This window comes from Bos mutus, chromosome 20 (genome assembly GCF_027580195.1).
Source record: "Bos mutus isolate GX-2022 chromosome 20, NWIPB_WYAK_1.1, whole genome shotgun sequence".
NCBI lineage: Eukaryota > Metazoa > Chordata > Mammalia > Artiodactyla > Bovidae > Bos > Bos mutus.
The window spans coordinates 209,265-225,599 of NC_091636.1; the positions used below are offsets into that span (position 1 = coordinate 209,265).

General features: G+C 52.9%; 1 protein-coding gene across 1 annotated transcript in view; it reads right to left on the reverse strand.

Annotated features, from left to right (window-relative positions):
• Positions 1–16,335, reverse strand: part of SLIT3 (slit guidance ligand 3) — a 717,795-nt gene that overhangs the window by 26,980 nt on the left and 674,480 nt on the right. The window contains exons 27-31 of the mRNA XM_070357383.1: positions 15,515–15,612; positions 11,535–11,674; positions 9,289–9,382; positions 2,126–2,263; positions 390–630 (exon numbers count right to left, since the gene is read on the reverse strand). Of these exons, the coding sequence (XP_070213484.1) occupies positions 390–630; positions 2,126–2,263; positions 9,289–9,382; positions 11,535–11,674; positions 15,515–15,612 (711 nt within the window). The remainder of the gene's footprint in view (positions 1–389; positions 631–2,125; positions 2,264–9,288; positions 9,383–11,534; positions 11,675–15,514; positions 15,613–16,335) is intronic.

The following is a 16,335-nucleotide window of genomic DNA, read 5'->3' on the forward strand; positions in this document are numbered from 1 at the left end:
ATCATCAGCCCTTCCACCCTTCTCCATGCCAACTCCTACTCATCCTTCAGACCTCAGCTTAGTTATCATTGCCTCTGGGAAGCCTTCCCTGATTCTTCCAGGCAGGCTGGGATCACAGCCCCACCTGCATGCTCCCACATCACCAAGGGTTATCATTGACAATTTTCTTGTTCTCCTGCCCTGGGCAAGGGGCTTGGCTGTCTTATCCCCCACTGAATCCCCACTGCCTGCTTGGCACATAGTAGTTGAATGACTGTTCCCTAGAGGAGTCAGGAGCTGTCTGTAGAAGCCATGGAGTTGGCCAGTACCCCCCACCCCAGCTGTTTCCAGAACAGTCAGAGCTTAGCGGCAGGTCAGGGTCCTTCCAGGCTGAGTCGGGCGGGGCGCACCTGCAGAGAGATGTTGGCCTGGGGCCGGACCTTGGCTGAGGCCAGCTCCACGTAGGAGTCCTTGCCCACGAAGTTGACGGTGATGAGCTTCTCGCACCTCGGGCCGGCAAAGCCGGGGGGGCAGCGGCAGGTGGGCTCCTGCTGCACCACAATGCACTGGGCCCCATTCTGGCACTCGTACTGGTCACAGGGGCTGGTCTGCAGCAGGACCATGGGCGGGGGGTGCTCACAGTGGAGCCCACTGGGAGGGCAGAGAGGACGGTGGGGAGAGAGGACAGGGGAAGGTGAGAGGAGACGCCAGGTCATTGAGGCCAAAGAGCTGCCTGGGGAGAGGGTGGCATGAAAGGGAATGGGGACTGGTTCCAGCCCTGCCAGAGATGGGGGGAGGCCGGTGCCTTCTCTAAGCCACAGATTTCCCACTTTTAAAATAATGCGGTTGGACTAGAGTGCAGGTCCTCAGTTTCTGTGTCATCAGAATCACCTGCGATACATTTGCTAACGGTGCAGACTCTCTTCGAGCCATGAATGAGCGGATAAGCAGCATGGCATGTGCACACTATGCAACACTATTCAGCCTTGAAAAGGAAGGGCATTCTGAAGTATGTGACAATACGGATGGACCTTGAGATGACATTGAGCCAAAGCAGCAGTTACAACGAGACAAACGCTGTCTGATTCCATATGAATGGAGGTACTGATTCCATATGAATGAGGTACTCAGAGGGGTCAAACTCATGGAAACAGAAAGTAGAGTGGTGACTGCTGGGGCTAGAGAAGGAGGAATTGGGAGGTACAGTTTCAGTTGGAGAAATAAAAAGATTTCTGGAGACGGACGGTGGTGATAGCCGCACAGCAATCAATGTACTCACTGTACATTTAAAAACGCTCAAGATGGTACATTTTGTGTTATGTGCATTTTGCCACAATTAAAAACATTTTTTTTTAAAGTGTGGGTTTCCAGCTCCTTCTCCCCACCCCTGATTCTCATTTCATAGCCCTGAGGTGGGGCCCTGAAATTTATATTTTCATAAGCCTCGCTTGCAAAGGGCCTCAGTCAGCCTTTGGAACCAACTGCCTTGAGAACTCATGGTTCCCTCCAGGCTCATGTTCTCAGTCCATGACCAGGGCTCATCTGCACAGTTGGCTCTATGCTTCCATGAGACCTGACATGTATACAGAACACATCCCCCAGGCTGATCCCCTTGACTGCAGTCCCCGGCCTCCCCTCCGGGACCCCCTGTGCCCTTCCCTTCTGGTCAGAGCTGGAGCTGCCACCCATACACTGCGTCCATACACCCCACAGACATCTGACCACCTGGCCAGCGCCTCCTGTCTCCCTTTTCTCACCCGGCTTCAGGGACTCCCCAAAATCCTCCCATCCACCTCCATTTTCCTGCCACTAGGGAATCCATAATGGTTTATTCTCCAGCTTAGAGAGAAGATCCTGCCAGTGTGACCATATGGCTACCTCCACCGTGCAAGCTGGGCTCGAAAATGGTATCATCTTTCGTTACATGGCATCATGCCCAAGTTTGACTCTAAGTCCAGCTGCCACAGGGTTGCCCTGGGTACCTCCTTTTTCCATCTACAACACGGGGTTAACAATGTCTGCTCTGGGACTTGGGGGCGTGAGGAAGGTTTGGGAAATAAAGACACCATGGAGATGAAGGGCTAGGGTCGCCTGGGCCCCCCAACCCCCACCCTCTGCCGCCTGCCCGGCAGCCCCTCAGCCCTACCTGAAGCCCTGGGGGCAGACGCACGTGTAGCCATTGACCGCGTCCACACACTGGGCCCCGTGGCGGCACCGGTGGGCGGCGCAGTCATCATCGTCCACCTCGCAGAGCTTCCCGCTGTAGCCAGGGGGGCATTCGCACCTGCAACACGTCAGAGCGAGGCTGCTCCAGGCCCGGCCAGCTTCCAGGCAGCCTCTCCTGTATCTCCCTGTGTCCTCAAGGCCCCTCAGCCCCCACGAGCTCCCCAAAGCCCGGCCACAGCCTGTGAGTCGGTGTCCGCCTGGTTTACACGGGCACCTTAGAAACTAGTTCCATGAAGACAGTGGTAGATCCCAGTCAAAACCTTGTCAGCTGCTGGCTGGGGGGCTCACGTTGTGGTCAGACAGGTTTTGGCTCGGATCTGCCACTGTCTATGTAGAACTGGTATTCAGCCTAGCCCTCCTTCGCGCACCTCTCACAGAGCACCTTGCTGAGGTCTCTCAGCACCCGGTGAGGGAGGGTCTGTCCCCTCCAGGATCAGGAGCAGACCTGGGCTCTGGGAGAGCGGACTGGACTTCCCCGAGGCCCCCCAGCATAACGATGTTTCGTCTATGCATACGTGTGTCAGATGCTCTTCTCCATGTGTCTGCTACTAGGTGCCTGTTTCAGTGTCTCCACCCATAAATGTGGCTGACGATCAGTACCTTCACCTCTTACAGCGGCTTAAGAAACTAAGTGATCCACTCTGTGCGGGGCACTAGATCCACACTGAATAAACAGCGTGATATGCAGAAGGAGCTGATAAGGATGGTGAAGAAATGATGCTCTCGGCACTGCCTTTGATTCTTCTCTATTGTTTATTCATTTTCTCCCCCAGAGATTCAGGCTGATATAAGAACTGGGATAGATAAAGAAGATGTGGTACAGATATGCAATGAAACGTTACTCAGCCATGAAAAGGAACGAAATTGGGTCATTTGGAGAGATGTGAATGGACCTAGAGTCTGTCATAAAGAGTGAAGTAGAAGGAGAAAACCAAATATTATGTATTAATGTGTACATGTGGAATCTAGAAAAGGGGTGAAGATGAACTTATTTGAATCTAGAAAAGGGCCAGAATAAAGGCGCAGACGTGAGAACAGACGTGTGGACACAGTGGGGGAGAGAAGCACTGACATACATGCACCTCCGTGTGTGAGACAGTTGCTAGCGGGGAGCTGGGGTGCAGCACAGGAGCTCAGCCTGGTACTCTGTGATGGCTCAGATGGGTGGGACTGGGTGGGGTGGGAGGGAGGAAAGTGAAAGCAGAAACCAACACATTGTAAAGCAATTATACTCAAAAAAAAAAAAAAAAAAAGAAAGAAAGAAAGGAAAGAAAAAACAACACTAAGCTGGAAAAAAAAGAGAGAGAAGGGTGAATCCCTTTGCTTTCGATAGATGCCTCTGGTCTCCAGGGGAGAGTATGGAGCTGTGGTTCAACCCAGGCCTTGCGGGCCTGCCCCGCCTCTCCCAGAGGAGCATGGTGTCGGCAGCTCCATGGTGTCCCTGCAGGCCCAGGCTTCAACCTGGCCAGAGGCAGTTGCTATGGCCAGCCTCCCTGAACATGGGCCAGAAACATGCATCTCTGGGCTCCTCTGTCTGAGGTGACAGTGTGTCAAAGTCCCAGCAAGAAACAGACCACAGGTACCACCTTACTCACAGGGGCTCAAGCACACACACAGGCACTTACGAACACAGATCCTTCCTAGCTCCTCTCCCTCCTGCAGGGCCTTCAGCCTGCACACCTCTCTGGGGTCCCTGGCTGAATTTTACTGGGCAGACTATGAAAAATAAACACAGCCTGTGCAAGTCAGAGGAGGAAGCTGGTACAGAGGAAGGTGTGCAATAGGTGGTGAGGTAGGAAGTGAGACCTTGGAACACTTACATGATGAAGGAGCCCGACTGGGGAAGCATCAGGACAAAGGGATGGTCCTCCCTCCCTACTCTCCTTGCTCCACCCGCTCTAGGATGGAGAGAAGTGGGCTGGAATCGCAAGTAGATCCTGATGCTGCTGGGGTTGCTGCGTGCTGTGGATTCGTGGTATGGTATGATACTCAGGGGACCTGGGTGTCCCTGGAGCCAGCAAGTTCTAGAATTTGAGGACTTACTGGGCCTGCGCCCAAAAGCTGTGACATCTCTAAGATCTGACCTGTTCACCTTTACTTATATGATGGATACATTTGAAACACGTGACCTACTGCTGCACCAGCAAGTGCAAACTTTCACACCTTTGCCCCCACCTCATCCTAGTCTTTGAAAGCGTCATCCTGGGGATGACTTTGTGGGAGTGCATGCTGCATATACTGCAGGCCAGGCCTCTGCGAGGGTTAAACCTGGCCCCGGTAGGTATATGTGCCTGTGTCTCCTGAATTCTATGTACCTGCAGAGCAACTCAAGCTGTATGAGCTTCTCCGAGGCAACAACAGCTACTCACTACTTACAGGGGCAAACCCAGCCTGGTAAGCACAGAGTTCAGGGCTGCTGAAGTCTTTAGGAGGAATGAGGGAAGCCATGCTCCCTTGCAGATGAAGCAGTAGAGGTCTGGAGGCAGATGTGTTTATGGCCTTCTTTTCTTTCCAATGCTACAGCCCTCTCTACACGTGTGCTTCCTAAACAAAACCCCCAGAGTCTTGTAAAAGTAGAGCTTCTGATTCAGGGAGTCTGGGTGGGGCCTGGGAATGAGCATTCCCAATAAGCTCCCATGGGATGCTGACACTGCTGGTTCATGGACCTCATCTCTAATGGCAAGGATCCCTACAACATTTCTTTATTGGCTAAAGACAAGCAACTGGTGGTATACCCTGCATTCCGTGTTTTCAAATGTTTTGCCTTTTTTTCCTAAAGCATAAGGTTAATGCCATTTTGATACGCATTTAACCTACTGATTCTGACACAGAGGAGTAACCAAGTGACATCCTTGGTTTCAGGACATCAGGAGTCTCCAGACTGAGCTAAGGAATCAGTCAGACCTGGGTCAGCTCTCATCCCCTTCCACGCACACGTGTCGGCCGCTTGCTCCACCTCGCTGTGCTTCAGCCCACACAGAAAGTGGTAACAGTTTCTACATCCTAAGGGTGCTGAGTGTCAAACGTGGTCATACCCAGTGCCTGACACAGAGGGAGTGCTGGCCACCGCCATCTCTGTTTCTGGTTCTGTTGCTTTCAGGGTGTAGTGGCAGTTACTTTCAGGCCTTCAGTATATTATTTCAGCGTTCACGTCACAGGTACTGATATAGTCCTCTCTGCTTTGTTGAGTTGAGGCCTCATTAGAACAGCATATAAGGAAATCCCCAAGGATAAACACCTTCAAACTTGGGCAAAGGCTGCAGGGACTGCGCGTCTCTTTTGTTAGTGTCCCTGTGGCCCGCCTGGGGATGTGAGTCATTATGGTGATGGTGGGGGGTGGGGGGGGCATTGTGGGATAAAGTGAAAAATGTTGCACTGGGAGAAGGGGCTTTTGATTTAAATGCATCTTAATTCAAAAAAAATCAACATTATTGAGTTGGCCTGTAGACTTCATCAAGATTCTAAGAGACACTGTGCATAAATATATTATCTCAAGATTTTGAAAGCTAGACTGGTTTCTTTCTATTCTATTTTGTCCTTGAACTCAAGGAGGTCTTGGTTACAGTACAGAGAGTTTCCAGGGACAGGGAGCAGAGAATCAAGGTCTGTGGTCCTAACTCCCTAGCACCCCAGCCCCAGTCCAGCACCCTGGACCACTTCTGACCAGCCTCCATGCTCGCTGTGCTCATCCAAGCCAGCCTCCTCTGAGCCTGTTGTCCACTTGGCTGGGAACACCACTGATGTCCTTCCGTCCATGGATATTCTACCCAGTCTTCCTAGCTCAGCGACCACCACTACCCCTTCCTAGGCATACCCAAAGCACTCTGCCTGTCAGTCCAGCCGCCGCAGCTTTGGGTTCAAGTCTGTGCTTTAAGCCTCTCCTCCCAGCCCTTTGCTCGCCCCTCAGTTAAAGAGCAGCCCTGGTCTGAGGTCTGATCCTGGAGTGGGAGAAGCAGGGCCAGGCGGCAGAGGCATCGCTCGCTCTTCCTCACGCTTAGGTAACTGGTTACCCGAGAACGTATTGGCACATCTCGAGGGGACACAGCCGGCAAGGCAAACCTGAAGGGCCTCAGCTTCCTCTGTTCCCTCTGAGGCCAGAGCCCTGCACTCCTCTTAACATTTTCCTGGTCACGGGCTCTAGGCTTCATATGTCCAGATAGAAAAGGAAAACTCAAGCAGGCCTGCTCATGGCCCTCGGTCACCCTTACGTACATAGACTCTGCCCGCCTGCAGGGCCCTGCTTCTCTCAGCCCATCCCAATGCCACCCATTCTTTGGTGGTCACCTCCAGTCTCACCTCCTAGAGTAGAGGGCTTCCCTCTCTACTCCAGGAGGTTCTTCCCCCTCCTCAGAATGCAAGCAGCACCCAGGGCCCGAAACTAGGGCCCCAGGAATTCCTTCTTTTCAAACCTCTGTGTGGTGTCAAATTTCCCTCCCCCAGGTCCATGGCAAGAGCCTCAGATGGAGGAAATAAGAAACCTCCTACACTACCCACCACCCTCACTGCAATGAGGATTTGGGGACTGCGGTGGGTTGGCGGGAGGACAGCAACTGGAACCCATCGTTATTACGTTCTAGGATTCCAAGAGTTTACAAGTTCAAGTTTTGGAGAATCCATGAATCTAAGAGTCCACAGTTCTAAGACCCTGTGATCTCATGATGTCGGGTGCTTTCTAAGATCATGGGTTTGCATGAAGTCCTGAGCTTGCAGTACAGAATCAGAGTCTCAACACCCCCAGGTCTGAGAACTCTCTGCCACGTGGCTGAGAGCTGAACAGACTCTGAGTGGTGACAGCTCCTGGGGACATCTAGACCACAGTCTGAGCTTGTGTCCTGAAGCGGCTGGGGATGCCACTGGGGACAGGCTGGGCAGAATTCTCTTTCAAGGCTCGTGAGCACAGGCACCGAGCTCCAGACCCACATCCCTTATCTCTGCAGGTGGCTGTGAGGGTCACGTTGGGTGTCTTTGCTGAGGGCTTGTCTGGGGTTCCCCCACAGCTGCTCTGGTCTCTGTCAGATCCCCCAACCCTGATTCCTTGGTGTCAGAGGACCCCACTTTCCCCACTCAGTGCAGACAGAGCCTACCGGAAGGAGGGGAGGTAGGTGTGTGGTCAGGGATAGGACAGTGCTCTTGACCAAAGGGTTCTGAGCTGTCCCTCCCAATATCAGAAAATCCCAAGACCTGAAAGCCAGGATCTTCTCCAGAAGAGGCAACGGCACACTTTCACAAAGGAGTGTGGAGGGAGGAGGTGGGGACAGTGCCCAGGAGTCCCCAGGGGCGCCCTTCGGTCTGCAGGCTCTAGAGCTGCTGTCTCCTCCTGAGGCAGCCTCTTGTGTTCCCTTAGAACAGCCCGAGCGTGCCCCTGCTCCCCCGGAGACGCTACCCCAGCGGCCACGTTGCCGGGCCCGTCAGAGCCCACAGCCTGCCTCCTCCTTGCCCACCCCCACCACGCGCAGGCACACAAGCTGGCGGACTTGCTGGAGCCAGGGGGCAGGGCGGGCTGCATCTGGGGAGTGGCACCAGATGCCCTCTGGCCTCTGCTTCCTCTGTGGGGTGGCTCCACCGCACTAGCTCTGGAAAGAAAAGATGTGGTGACAGCAACGTCGTTTTCATTTCCCAGAATAATGGAAATAAAAGCAAAAATAATAAATGGGACCTACTTAACCTCAAAAGCTTTTGTACAGAAAAGGAAACAATAAACAAAACAAAAAGACAACACACAGATTGGGAGAAAATACTTGCAAATGATGTGACTGAGAAGGGACTGGTCTCTAAAATTTACAAACAGCTTATGATACTCAATAGCATCAAAACAAAACAATCCACTCAAAAAACGGGCAGAAGACCTGAAGAGACATTTCTCTAAAGAGGACACATGTGTCCACAGGCACGTGAAAAGATGTTCACCATCACTAGTTATTAGAGGAACGCAAATCAAAACCATAATGAGATACCACCTCACACCAGTCAGAATGGCTAGCATCAAAAAATCCACAAACAATAACTGCTGAAGGTGATGTGGAGAGAAGGGAACCCTCTTGCAATGTTAGCCGGAATGTAGGCTGGTACAGCCACTATAGAGAACAGTATGAAGGTTCCGTAAAAAATTAAAAATAGAGCTACCATATGAACCTGAAATCCCACTCCTGGGCATATATCCAGAGAACTGGCCCTAAAAGATACACGAAGCCCAATGCTGACTGAAGCACTGTTTACAACAGCCAAGACATGGAAACAAGCTAAAAGTCCACCGGCAGAGGAATGGATAAAGAAGACGTGTTACATATACCATGGGATATTATTCAGCCGTTAAAAAGAGTGACATAAGGCTATTTGCAGCAACATGGATAAACCTAGAGAATGCCATACTGAGTGAAGTGAGTCAGACAGAGAAGGATAAATATCATGTGCCATCTGTCATATGTGGAATCTAAAAAGAAATGATACAAATGAACTTATAAAACAGAGACTCTCAGACTTAGAAAACGAGCTCGTGGTTGTCACGGGGAAGGGACAGGACTTTGGGAATACACAGGCTATATTTACAAAGGATAACCAACAAGGACTGCTGCAGACCACATGGCGCTCTGCTCACTGTTAGCGTCAGCCTGGACGGGAGGGGAATCTGGGAGAATGGATACACGTGCGCGTATGACTGAGTCCCGTCACTGTTCACCTGAGACTATCACAACATTGTTAATTAGCCGCTTTTGGCGTTAAAATAAAGAAATGCATAGAACTCAAGCGTTCTAACAGGAAAAAGAAAAAGAAAACATGTGCTGAGAGGGAGGGACGGAGGAAAGAGAAGGAAGACTAGGGAGGGGTCAGAGAAAGGGGCTTGCTCGCTCTCTCAAGACAGGAGAGAACAGGGAGGGCAGACACAGAGACTCATAAAGAAAGACACGGACAAAGAGAGAATTAGACCGTGACTAGTCAGAGGTACAGAAAAGCACATGCTAGCAAACTAACAGAAAAAGAGAGAGTGAAAAAAAAATATGGAAAGAACCCCAGAGCTTCTGCCGCAAACCCAGGCTACTGGAGCCAAATCCTCGGGACCTGGTGCCAGTCATGAATGAGCCTCACCTGAATCCTCTGTCCAGGGAGATGCACTTGGCCTCATGCTGACAGAGGTTCATCCCCGGCACACAGTGGTCAATGACCTCGTCGCACAGCTCACCTGGTGGGGCGGGTAGAGAGCCCAGGCGTCAGGGAGGAGACAGGGGGATGCCCCGGCTAGAAGGTCAGGTTCATCCAGTCCCTGGTCAGGAGCCTGCCATTTATTCTCTAGGCATCTCCTTTCTTCTGCACCTCTGTCTCAATTTCCCTGGCAGTGACCACAAGAAGACCCCAGGACCTCTCTTGGGCACTGTTAGAGCTTTGCCATTTGGCTGTTTCACTTGATTATCCAGGGGCTGCAGTAGCCGAAATCACCCCTGACTTGGTGAAAGTCGCTCAGTTGTGTCTGACTCTTTGCAACCCCATGGACTATTCAGCCCATGGAATTCTCCAGGCCAGAATACTGGAGTGGGTAGCTGTTTTCTTCTCCAGGGGATCTTCCCAACTGAGGGGCTGAACCCAGGTCTCCCGCACTGCGGGCGGATTCTTTGCTGCCTGAGCCACCGGGAAGCCCACCCCTGACTGTGGGCTGTGCTTATCTGTCTTTCATTCTACACTCATTTATGGAGCCCCTCCTGTGTGGTAGCACTCTGCCAGGGGCCAGGGACACCGCAGTGATCCAGTCCCAACCTCCCCCGTGGTGTGTGTGTGTTGGGTTGGGGGAGCAGATCTACAAATAACCAGGCAATTATAACACACAGCTGTCAGCGAAATGATGGGAAAACCTGTGGAAACTCAGGGGTTTCCTGGAGGGGCAGCCAGGGCTTAGCAGTGCAGTCCACCTGTTACAGATAAGTAAGCCCCGTGGGTTTTCTCAGAGAAGAAAATATGGAAAGAATTTGAAGTTCTGGTCTCTGGCTACATCCCCTTTGAAATTCACAGGGCCAGAAAAATGCCAAACAGGTCATAAATACCCAAAGATATAAGGCCTGCCGATAAGCCCTGGAAAACTCACACCACCAGAAAGCAGAATGTGGGAGGTCAGACAGGCCTGCAGGGGTCAGGTTCCTGGAAGACACACCACTGATAACTTCCTTGCATTCCACCCAGTCAGGCCACGTGCAGAGTGATGGAGAGAAACAAGCTTGCAGCCAGAGCGGCGTGGGGCAGGTGTGCCCGGGGCAGGGTGAAGGAGGGTCCGAGGGTGGCTAGGTGGAAAAGTGTGGCAGACACAGCCCCAGAGTTGGCTCTCTGCTGTGGTGGGGGCAAGCGGACCCCACCCTGCCTTCACCGTGTCCCCAGCCTCTCGAGACCACAGAGGGTGCCTGTGTGCCTTCTCAGCCTCTTCTGCTTCTTCTCCATCCGTGACACTGAGAGAAGTGTATTCTCTGTGGGACACTTCCGACATTTTCTGGCACAGACAAAACCTCGATGTCCCATTCTCAGGAACAAAGTACAAAGAGTCAGAACTGCATCCTGGTCAATGGAAGAGCAGGCAGGAAACTGCCTTCATAAGTGTTTGCTCGGCAACCTCCCCGACCCCCTGTCCATTCTCCCACCATCAGTTCAGACCTGAATGAAGCATGAGTGCAAGGCAAGTACCTCTCAGTTGGCCTCAGACACCACTGGGGAGCCCAGGGCTCCCGAAGGAGGGGATGAACATGAACTAAATGAACAGAGAGCTGAAAGCCGGGGACCTGATCAAAGTGGGGAGGAGTGAGTGATTTGTGGGGGTGGGTGGGGGAGGGGTAGACAAACTAAGGGAGAGGGTCTTTGGGAAGCCCCTCAGGGCATATTATGGGTTTTTTTTTTTTTTTGGATTCAAGTCTTTGTCCAGAGCGGGAAAGAAGATGGAGTTTTTGGAAGAAGCCTAGAAAGTGGTGGGCTTCCCAGGGGGTGCAGTGGTAAAGAACCTGCTGGCCAACGCAGGAGACGCAAGAGACGCCGGTTTGATCCCTGGGTGGGGCAGATCCCTGGAGGAGGAAATGGCCACCCACTCCAGTATTCTTGCCTAGAGAGTCCCACGGACAGAAGCTGGCAGGCTACAGTCTGTGGGGTCTGCAGAGTCAGACTTGGCCGAGCACACATTGGTCTCCTCTAATGCACGCCAAGCCCACCCAGGCCCGCACGGCAGCCTGCCCCAGGGCGTCGGGAGCACCCAGGCCCCGCACGGCAGCCTGCCCCTGGGCGTCGGGGACTCACGCCAAGCCCACGCAGGCCCGCACGGCAGCCCGCCCCTGGGCGTCGGGGGCACCCGGGCGTCGGGGGCTCACCCGTGTAGTTTGGCGGGCACACACACACGTAGTTGTTGACCCCGTCCACACAGGTGGCGTTGTTCTCGCAGTCGTTGTCCTCGCAGTCGTCTGCGTTGATCTCACACCGCTGCCCCTCGAAGCCCAGAGGGCAGGAGCAGCTTTGGGGATGCGTGGGTGGGGTCAAGGGTCAGGGAGCGGCAGAGGGGAAGGCGGGGGTGGGAAATACAGTCAGTCAGGTTTCTCCTCTGGCTGGGAGTCCGAGGCCGTTCTTGGGGCACACAAGGCCTGGAGTTCTGAGCAGGAAGACCTTTAGGAGCCTTAGGGGCATTTCTGATAGCCCCCTGCCTCCAGTCTCTCCTGGCCCTGGGTGGCTGCCTTGCCTGGGGGCAATCCTACGGCAATGCCTCCTTCAGGGCTCCCCCAGCTGGCAGTGGTAGAGCTTTAACTCTTGTCTTCTAAGCGACCCTTCAGCTATGTTCTATGCCTAGTCTCTTTTGTAGACAGAGAGAGAAACAGCGTAACAAACTCTACTTTTTTTTGTGACTCAAGGGCAGCTTTTTAATCCGGAGCAGGAGCAGGACTTAGTGGCTAAGATCAGGCTTTGCAACCAGGTTTCCTGGGTTAAATTTCGTATCTGTTTCATCATCTGTTGACTGGTGGTACTACCTACCTCCAGGGTGGTTGTAGGCATTAAATGAGATTATACAAGGAAACACTTAGAGGGGTACACAACACAGTAAACCATGTCAGCTAGATTTTGTTCTAGACAAAACCACACACGTCCTTAACCTTCCCTCAGGGACACTGTTCCTTCTCATACATCCCTGCTACTTCTGAGCCCCCTCCTGCTTCTGGAAGATGAGGGAGTCGGGTGGGAGGACACCTTTCCTGCCAACGCTTTCTGGTTAAAAACACCATAGACCAGCATGACACAATTCCTTAACGTGTCCCTGCAGTGTTAAACCTCTTGGATATAAACCTCATTCCCTCTCCTCTGCCTGGCCTTGGCCACAGCCCCAGGGTCAGGCTGCACTGCCCGATAATAAGTCAGAAAAAAAATCAGTCAATATTGATGAAGGCTGGGCAGATGACAAGGGGTGAGGGGAGTTGAGAGGGTGCAGGTGGAAGATGAGAGTCTGATTAAATGAAATTAAATGAACGATGCAGGAATCTCACTCTTCCTGTGGGCCACCCCCCTCATCAGAGACCAGGGTCCTGTGTTCCAGCTCAGACCAAGAATCCCAGGCCTCTCTCCATTTGAAACTAAACTAATAGAAAGTGGATTTTTGTGGTCTTATTTTTTTTGTTGTTGTTTTTTCCCTGCACCATGTGGCTTGTGGGCTCTTAGTTCCCTGACCAGGGATCGAACCCAGGTCCATGGCAATGAAAGCCCAAGTCTTAGTCACTGGACCACCAGGGAATTCCCTTAGAATCCAAATTAACATCCTTTTTTCTATGACCTGAAAAGTGGGTCACATTTTCTACAAAAGGCAGGCAGAAGGATTCTTGGGTCTGAGCTCTTCAACTCTTCATGGAGCAAAATAAATGACTCTAACTCCTTTCTTTTTTCTTCTTCTTCTTTTTTCTCTTAGGGACCCTGGGCATTCATGAAGAAGGTCATTTCTTCAGAGCCACACGGGGGCGGGTTTCCGAAGATCTTAAACCATAGCGTTGTCTATTTTCCTGATATGAGTTATTTTCCTCTGACTCTCCCCGGAGAGCACTTAGGACTCTTAGGACTGCGTGAAAGTGGGGTAAGAAGGGGCTGGTTCAGGGAGCGGAGGTTGCTCATGGACTGGACCAAGGGTGGAAACGAGGTTAAAGTCTCTTTTGTCCTCACCGGAAACCTGGTGGGAGGTGGGGGGAGGAAGGAGGAGGGGATGTCAAAGATATCTCAAGAGCAATGTGTTAGCTGTGTGGACAGACAGCAAGTCACGCCTGTCCAGCCAACCCTGCCAGCCTTTGCCTGTTTTGTGAGCAGACAGTCAAAGCGTCAAGACTGGAGAAGCATCTGGATTAAGAGGTAGGTGATGCTTCCAGAATTCTGACTAGTCAGAGGCATCATGGATTGAATTGTGTCCCCTCAAAAAGATATGTTGACATCTTAACCCCCCTCCCCCGAGCCTCGGAATGTGACCTCATTGGGAAACAGAGTCATTGCAGCTGTCATGAGCTAACTGAAGATGAATTGACATTGGAGTGGCGTGGGCGCCTAATCTCACATGACTGGTGTCCTTATAAGAAGCCGGTCATGTGGACACAGACCCAGGGAGAAGCCTGTGTATGCAGCTGAAGGCAGAGACTAGAGTGACACAGCTGCAGGTCAAGAAACACCAGAAACTGCCAGCAACCATCAGCAGCTAGAAGGCGAGAGAGGAGCCCCCGCTGGGTTTCAGGGGGGTGTGCCCCTACTGCCTGAGCCGTGTGAGAAGCCATGCTTTGGTTCCAGGCCCTTGAGCCTGTGGTCCTCTGTTATGGCAACTCTAGGTCACTGAATAGAGGGACACGGGAGCAAAGCCACCTGACAGGGGCCCTCCCTGTGCCAGCCTACCAGGTGCTGCCCTGGGTGGTGGGGTGAGGTGGGGGATCCCACACAAGCTATGCCATCCCAGGATGAGGGCCTCATTGCCTGAGCCCTGCATCCCATTTTCCAAATCCTGTAGGTCTGGGCTGTTTTCCTTGAAAATTAAGTCCTAAACAATCCAGTTCATTTGGATTTCCTCGGTGATGGAGAGTGCAGACAGACCTTCCGCATCCCTGCAAAGAGGGCAGTGACACCTGCAGGGGCGCCCCTGCCTCTTGCGGACGACGACGTGGGTCCCGGGGCTGCGGGTGGGGATGGGGCCAGGCTCCCCAGGCCTGGAGGAGTGCTTCCTGACTGAGGCCACGTGGCCACTGCTGCGCGAGCTCTGGGTGGCTTCTCACGTCCACTCTCAGTGGGGGAGAGTTTGGCCCGCTGCAGGCAGGAAGATGAGCTCTGCCTTGAATTTCGCTTTTCCAGAGTTGAGTTTGATGGGGCTGACTTGGCAGATGGCTATGTGGGCGGCTGTCTTCCCCAGGGAGAACCCGGAGCCCAGAAGCTGAATTTCTTCCACAGACCACATAGTAACCCAGCCAGGGGGCCTGTGGTTGTTCATTGTTTGTGCCCTGAGTGCTCCGACCTCCTCACACAGCACAGCACCCAGTGCCCCTTCCTTTGCTGCCTGGCCCCCTGGCTCTTTGGGGGTGCCCCATGGGCCCGCTCCCCCTGATCTGCTCTTGCCAGGGTAGGGCCCAGGGAATGGCATCAGCAGGCAGCAAGGGGTGGGTGGGAAGCAGGAAGGGGCCAGAGGTTTGGCAGAGGCCCAGAGGGCCAGCTCCAAAGACAGGGATGAGAAAAATATCTAAGTGGCTTTTACCTTTTTTCTTCCTGAGCTCTTAATGCCAGGGAGGAAACAGGCAGGGTTGGAAGACTCAGGAATGAGTGTCAGGATATGTGACCCAGAGCAAATCAATCTCCGTGCCTCAGTTTCCCCATCTATTAAACGGGGACAGGAACTACCTGTACTGGATACGGTCCTTGGGAGGATTTAAATGAGATTTAGAGTTAAGTGCCCGGCACATATGAAAACGTAATCAACACAGGAAAGAATAGTGGAATTTCCAGGCCGGCAGGTTTTTTGAGCTATTGATTATCCTATCCTGCTCTGACTTCAGCCAGCAACTGTAGCTTCCCTTGGAGACCTCCTGGCTCTGGAGACAGACTCCCTGAATTCAGATGCCAGTCTGAACACTTTCTGTGCAACTGCAGACGAACAATTTATCCCTTTGATGCCCTAACTTCCTTATCTGTACAAGAGGGATAGCAGTAGCTGCCTTATAGGGAAGGCAAAGCCTTAAAGTCCTTCATATCGAGGGCTGGGTGGAGTGCAGCCACAGGAGGCGTGGAGCTGGGTTTCCTCCGCCTGCCGCAGAGTCGCGGGGCAGACTGAGGAGGGAGGCCCAGGGCAAGCTGTTACCTGAACCCACCCTTGTGGGTCTCGCTCAGGTGGCAGGTGCCTCCGTGCAGACAGGGGTTCTGAATGCAGGTGTTCATGGGCACGGTGCAGTCTCTGCCCTGAGGAGAAAGAGAGAAGCACATGGTGAGGGAGGCTCTCCACGGCCGCCGTGAAGAGGAGGCCCTGTGGGCTCCCAGCTCCCTCTGGGATGAGGGCGGGGGAGGTCGCCTGGGGCTCTGGGACCAGCGAGCTGGCTGTGTGCCCTGGGGAAAGCCCAAGGGAGGCCCTGCCTTGGGTCGCTCCATGGTGCGTGGCGCGGGGAGGAGCGCCGAGCTCAGGACCGTGGCCCCCAGCCTCACTATTGCCCAGACTTCAGCCCCTCCCCACCGTCCTAACCCACAGGCCGAGAGCAGGGTCTCTGGAGCCAGGAAGAGCTGGTTCACCTCCCAGCTTCACCTCTTCCTAGTTGGCTGACCTTTACTTTGTATTCGCTTTTTAACTTCTACACGCCTACCTCATAGAGCTGTTACCAGAGTTGACTAGATCTTTCCATAAGGAAGTCCTTAAAATATTACATAACACATCTAGCACATAGTAGGCACTCTATAAATGCCAGTAGGTGATATTACCACTAACCTCACTGAGGCATAACTGTAATCTACAACTTGGAGGGTAGACTATGGCTGAAGTGCAGACCTTGGCCCCCAAAAGTGACAAGCTTGTCTCTGATTGGTCCAGACGTGAGCATGGGTGTTGCTATTTGCTCTTAAGTTCTGCGGGTGGTCCTGATGGTAGGCTACCCCAAGACCCCCTGTGAGAGAAATTTGGGGCAGAGTGGGATT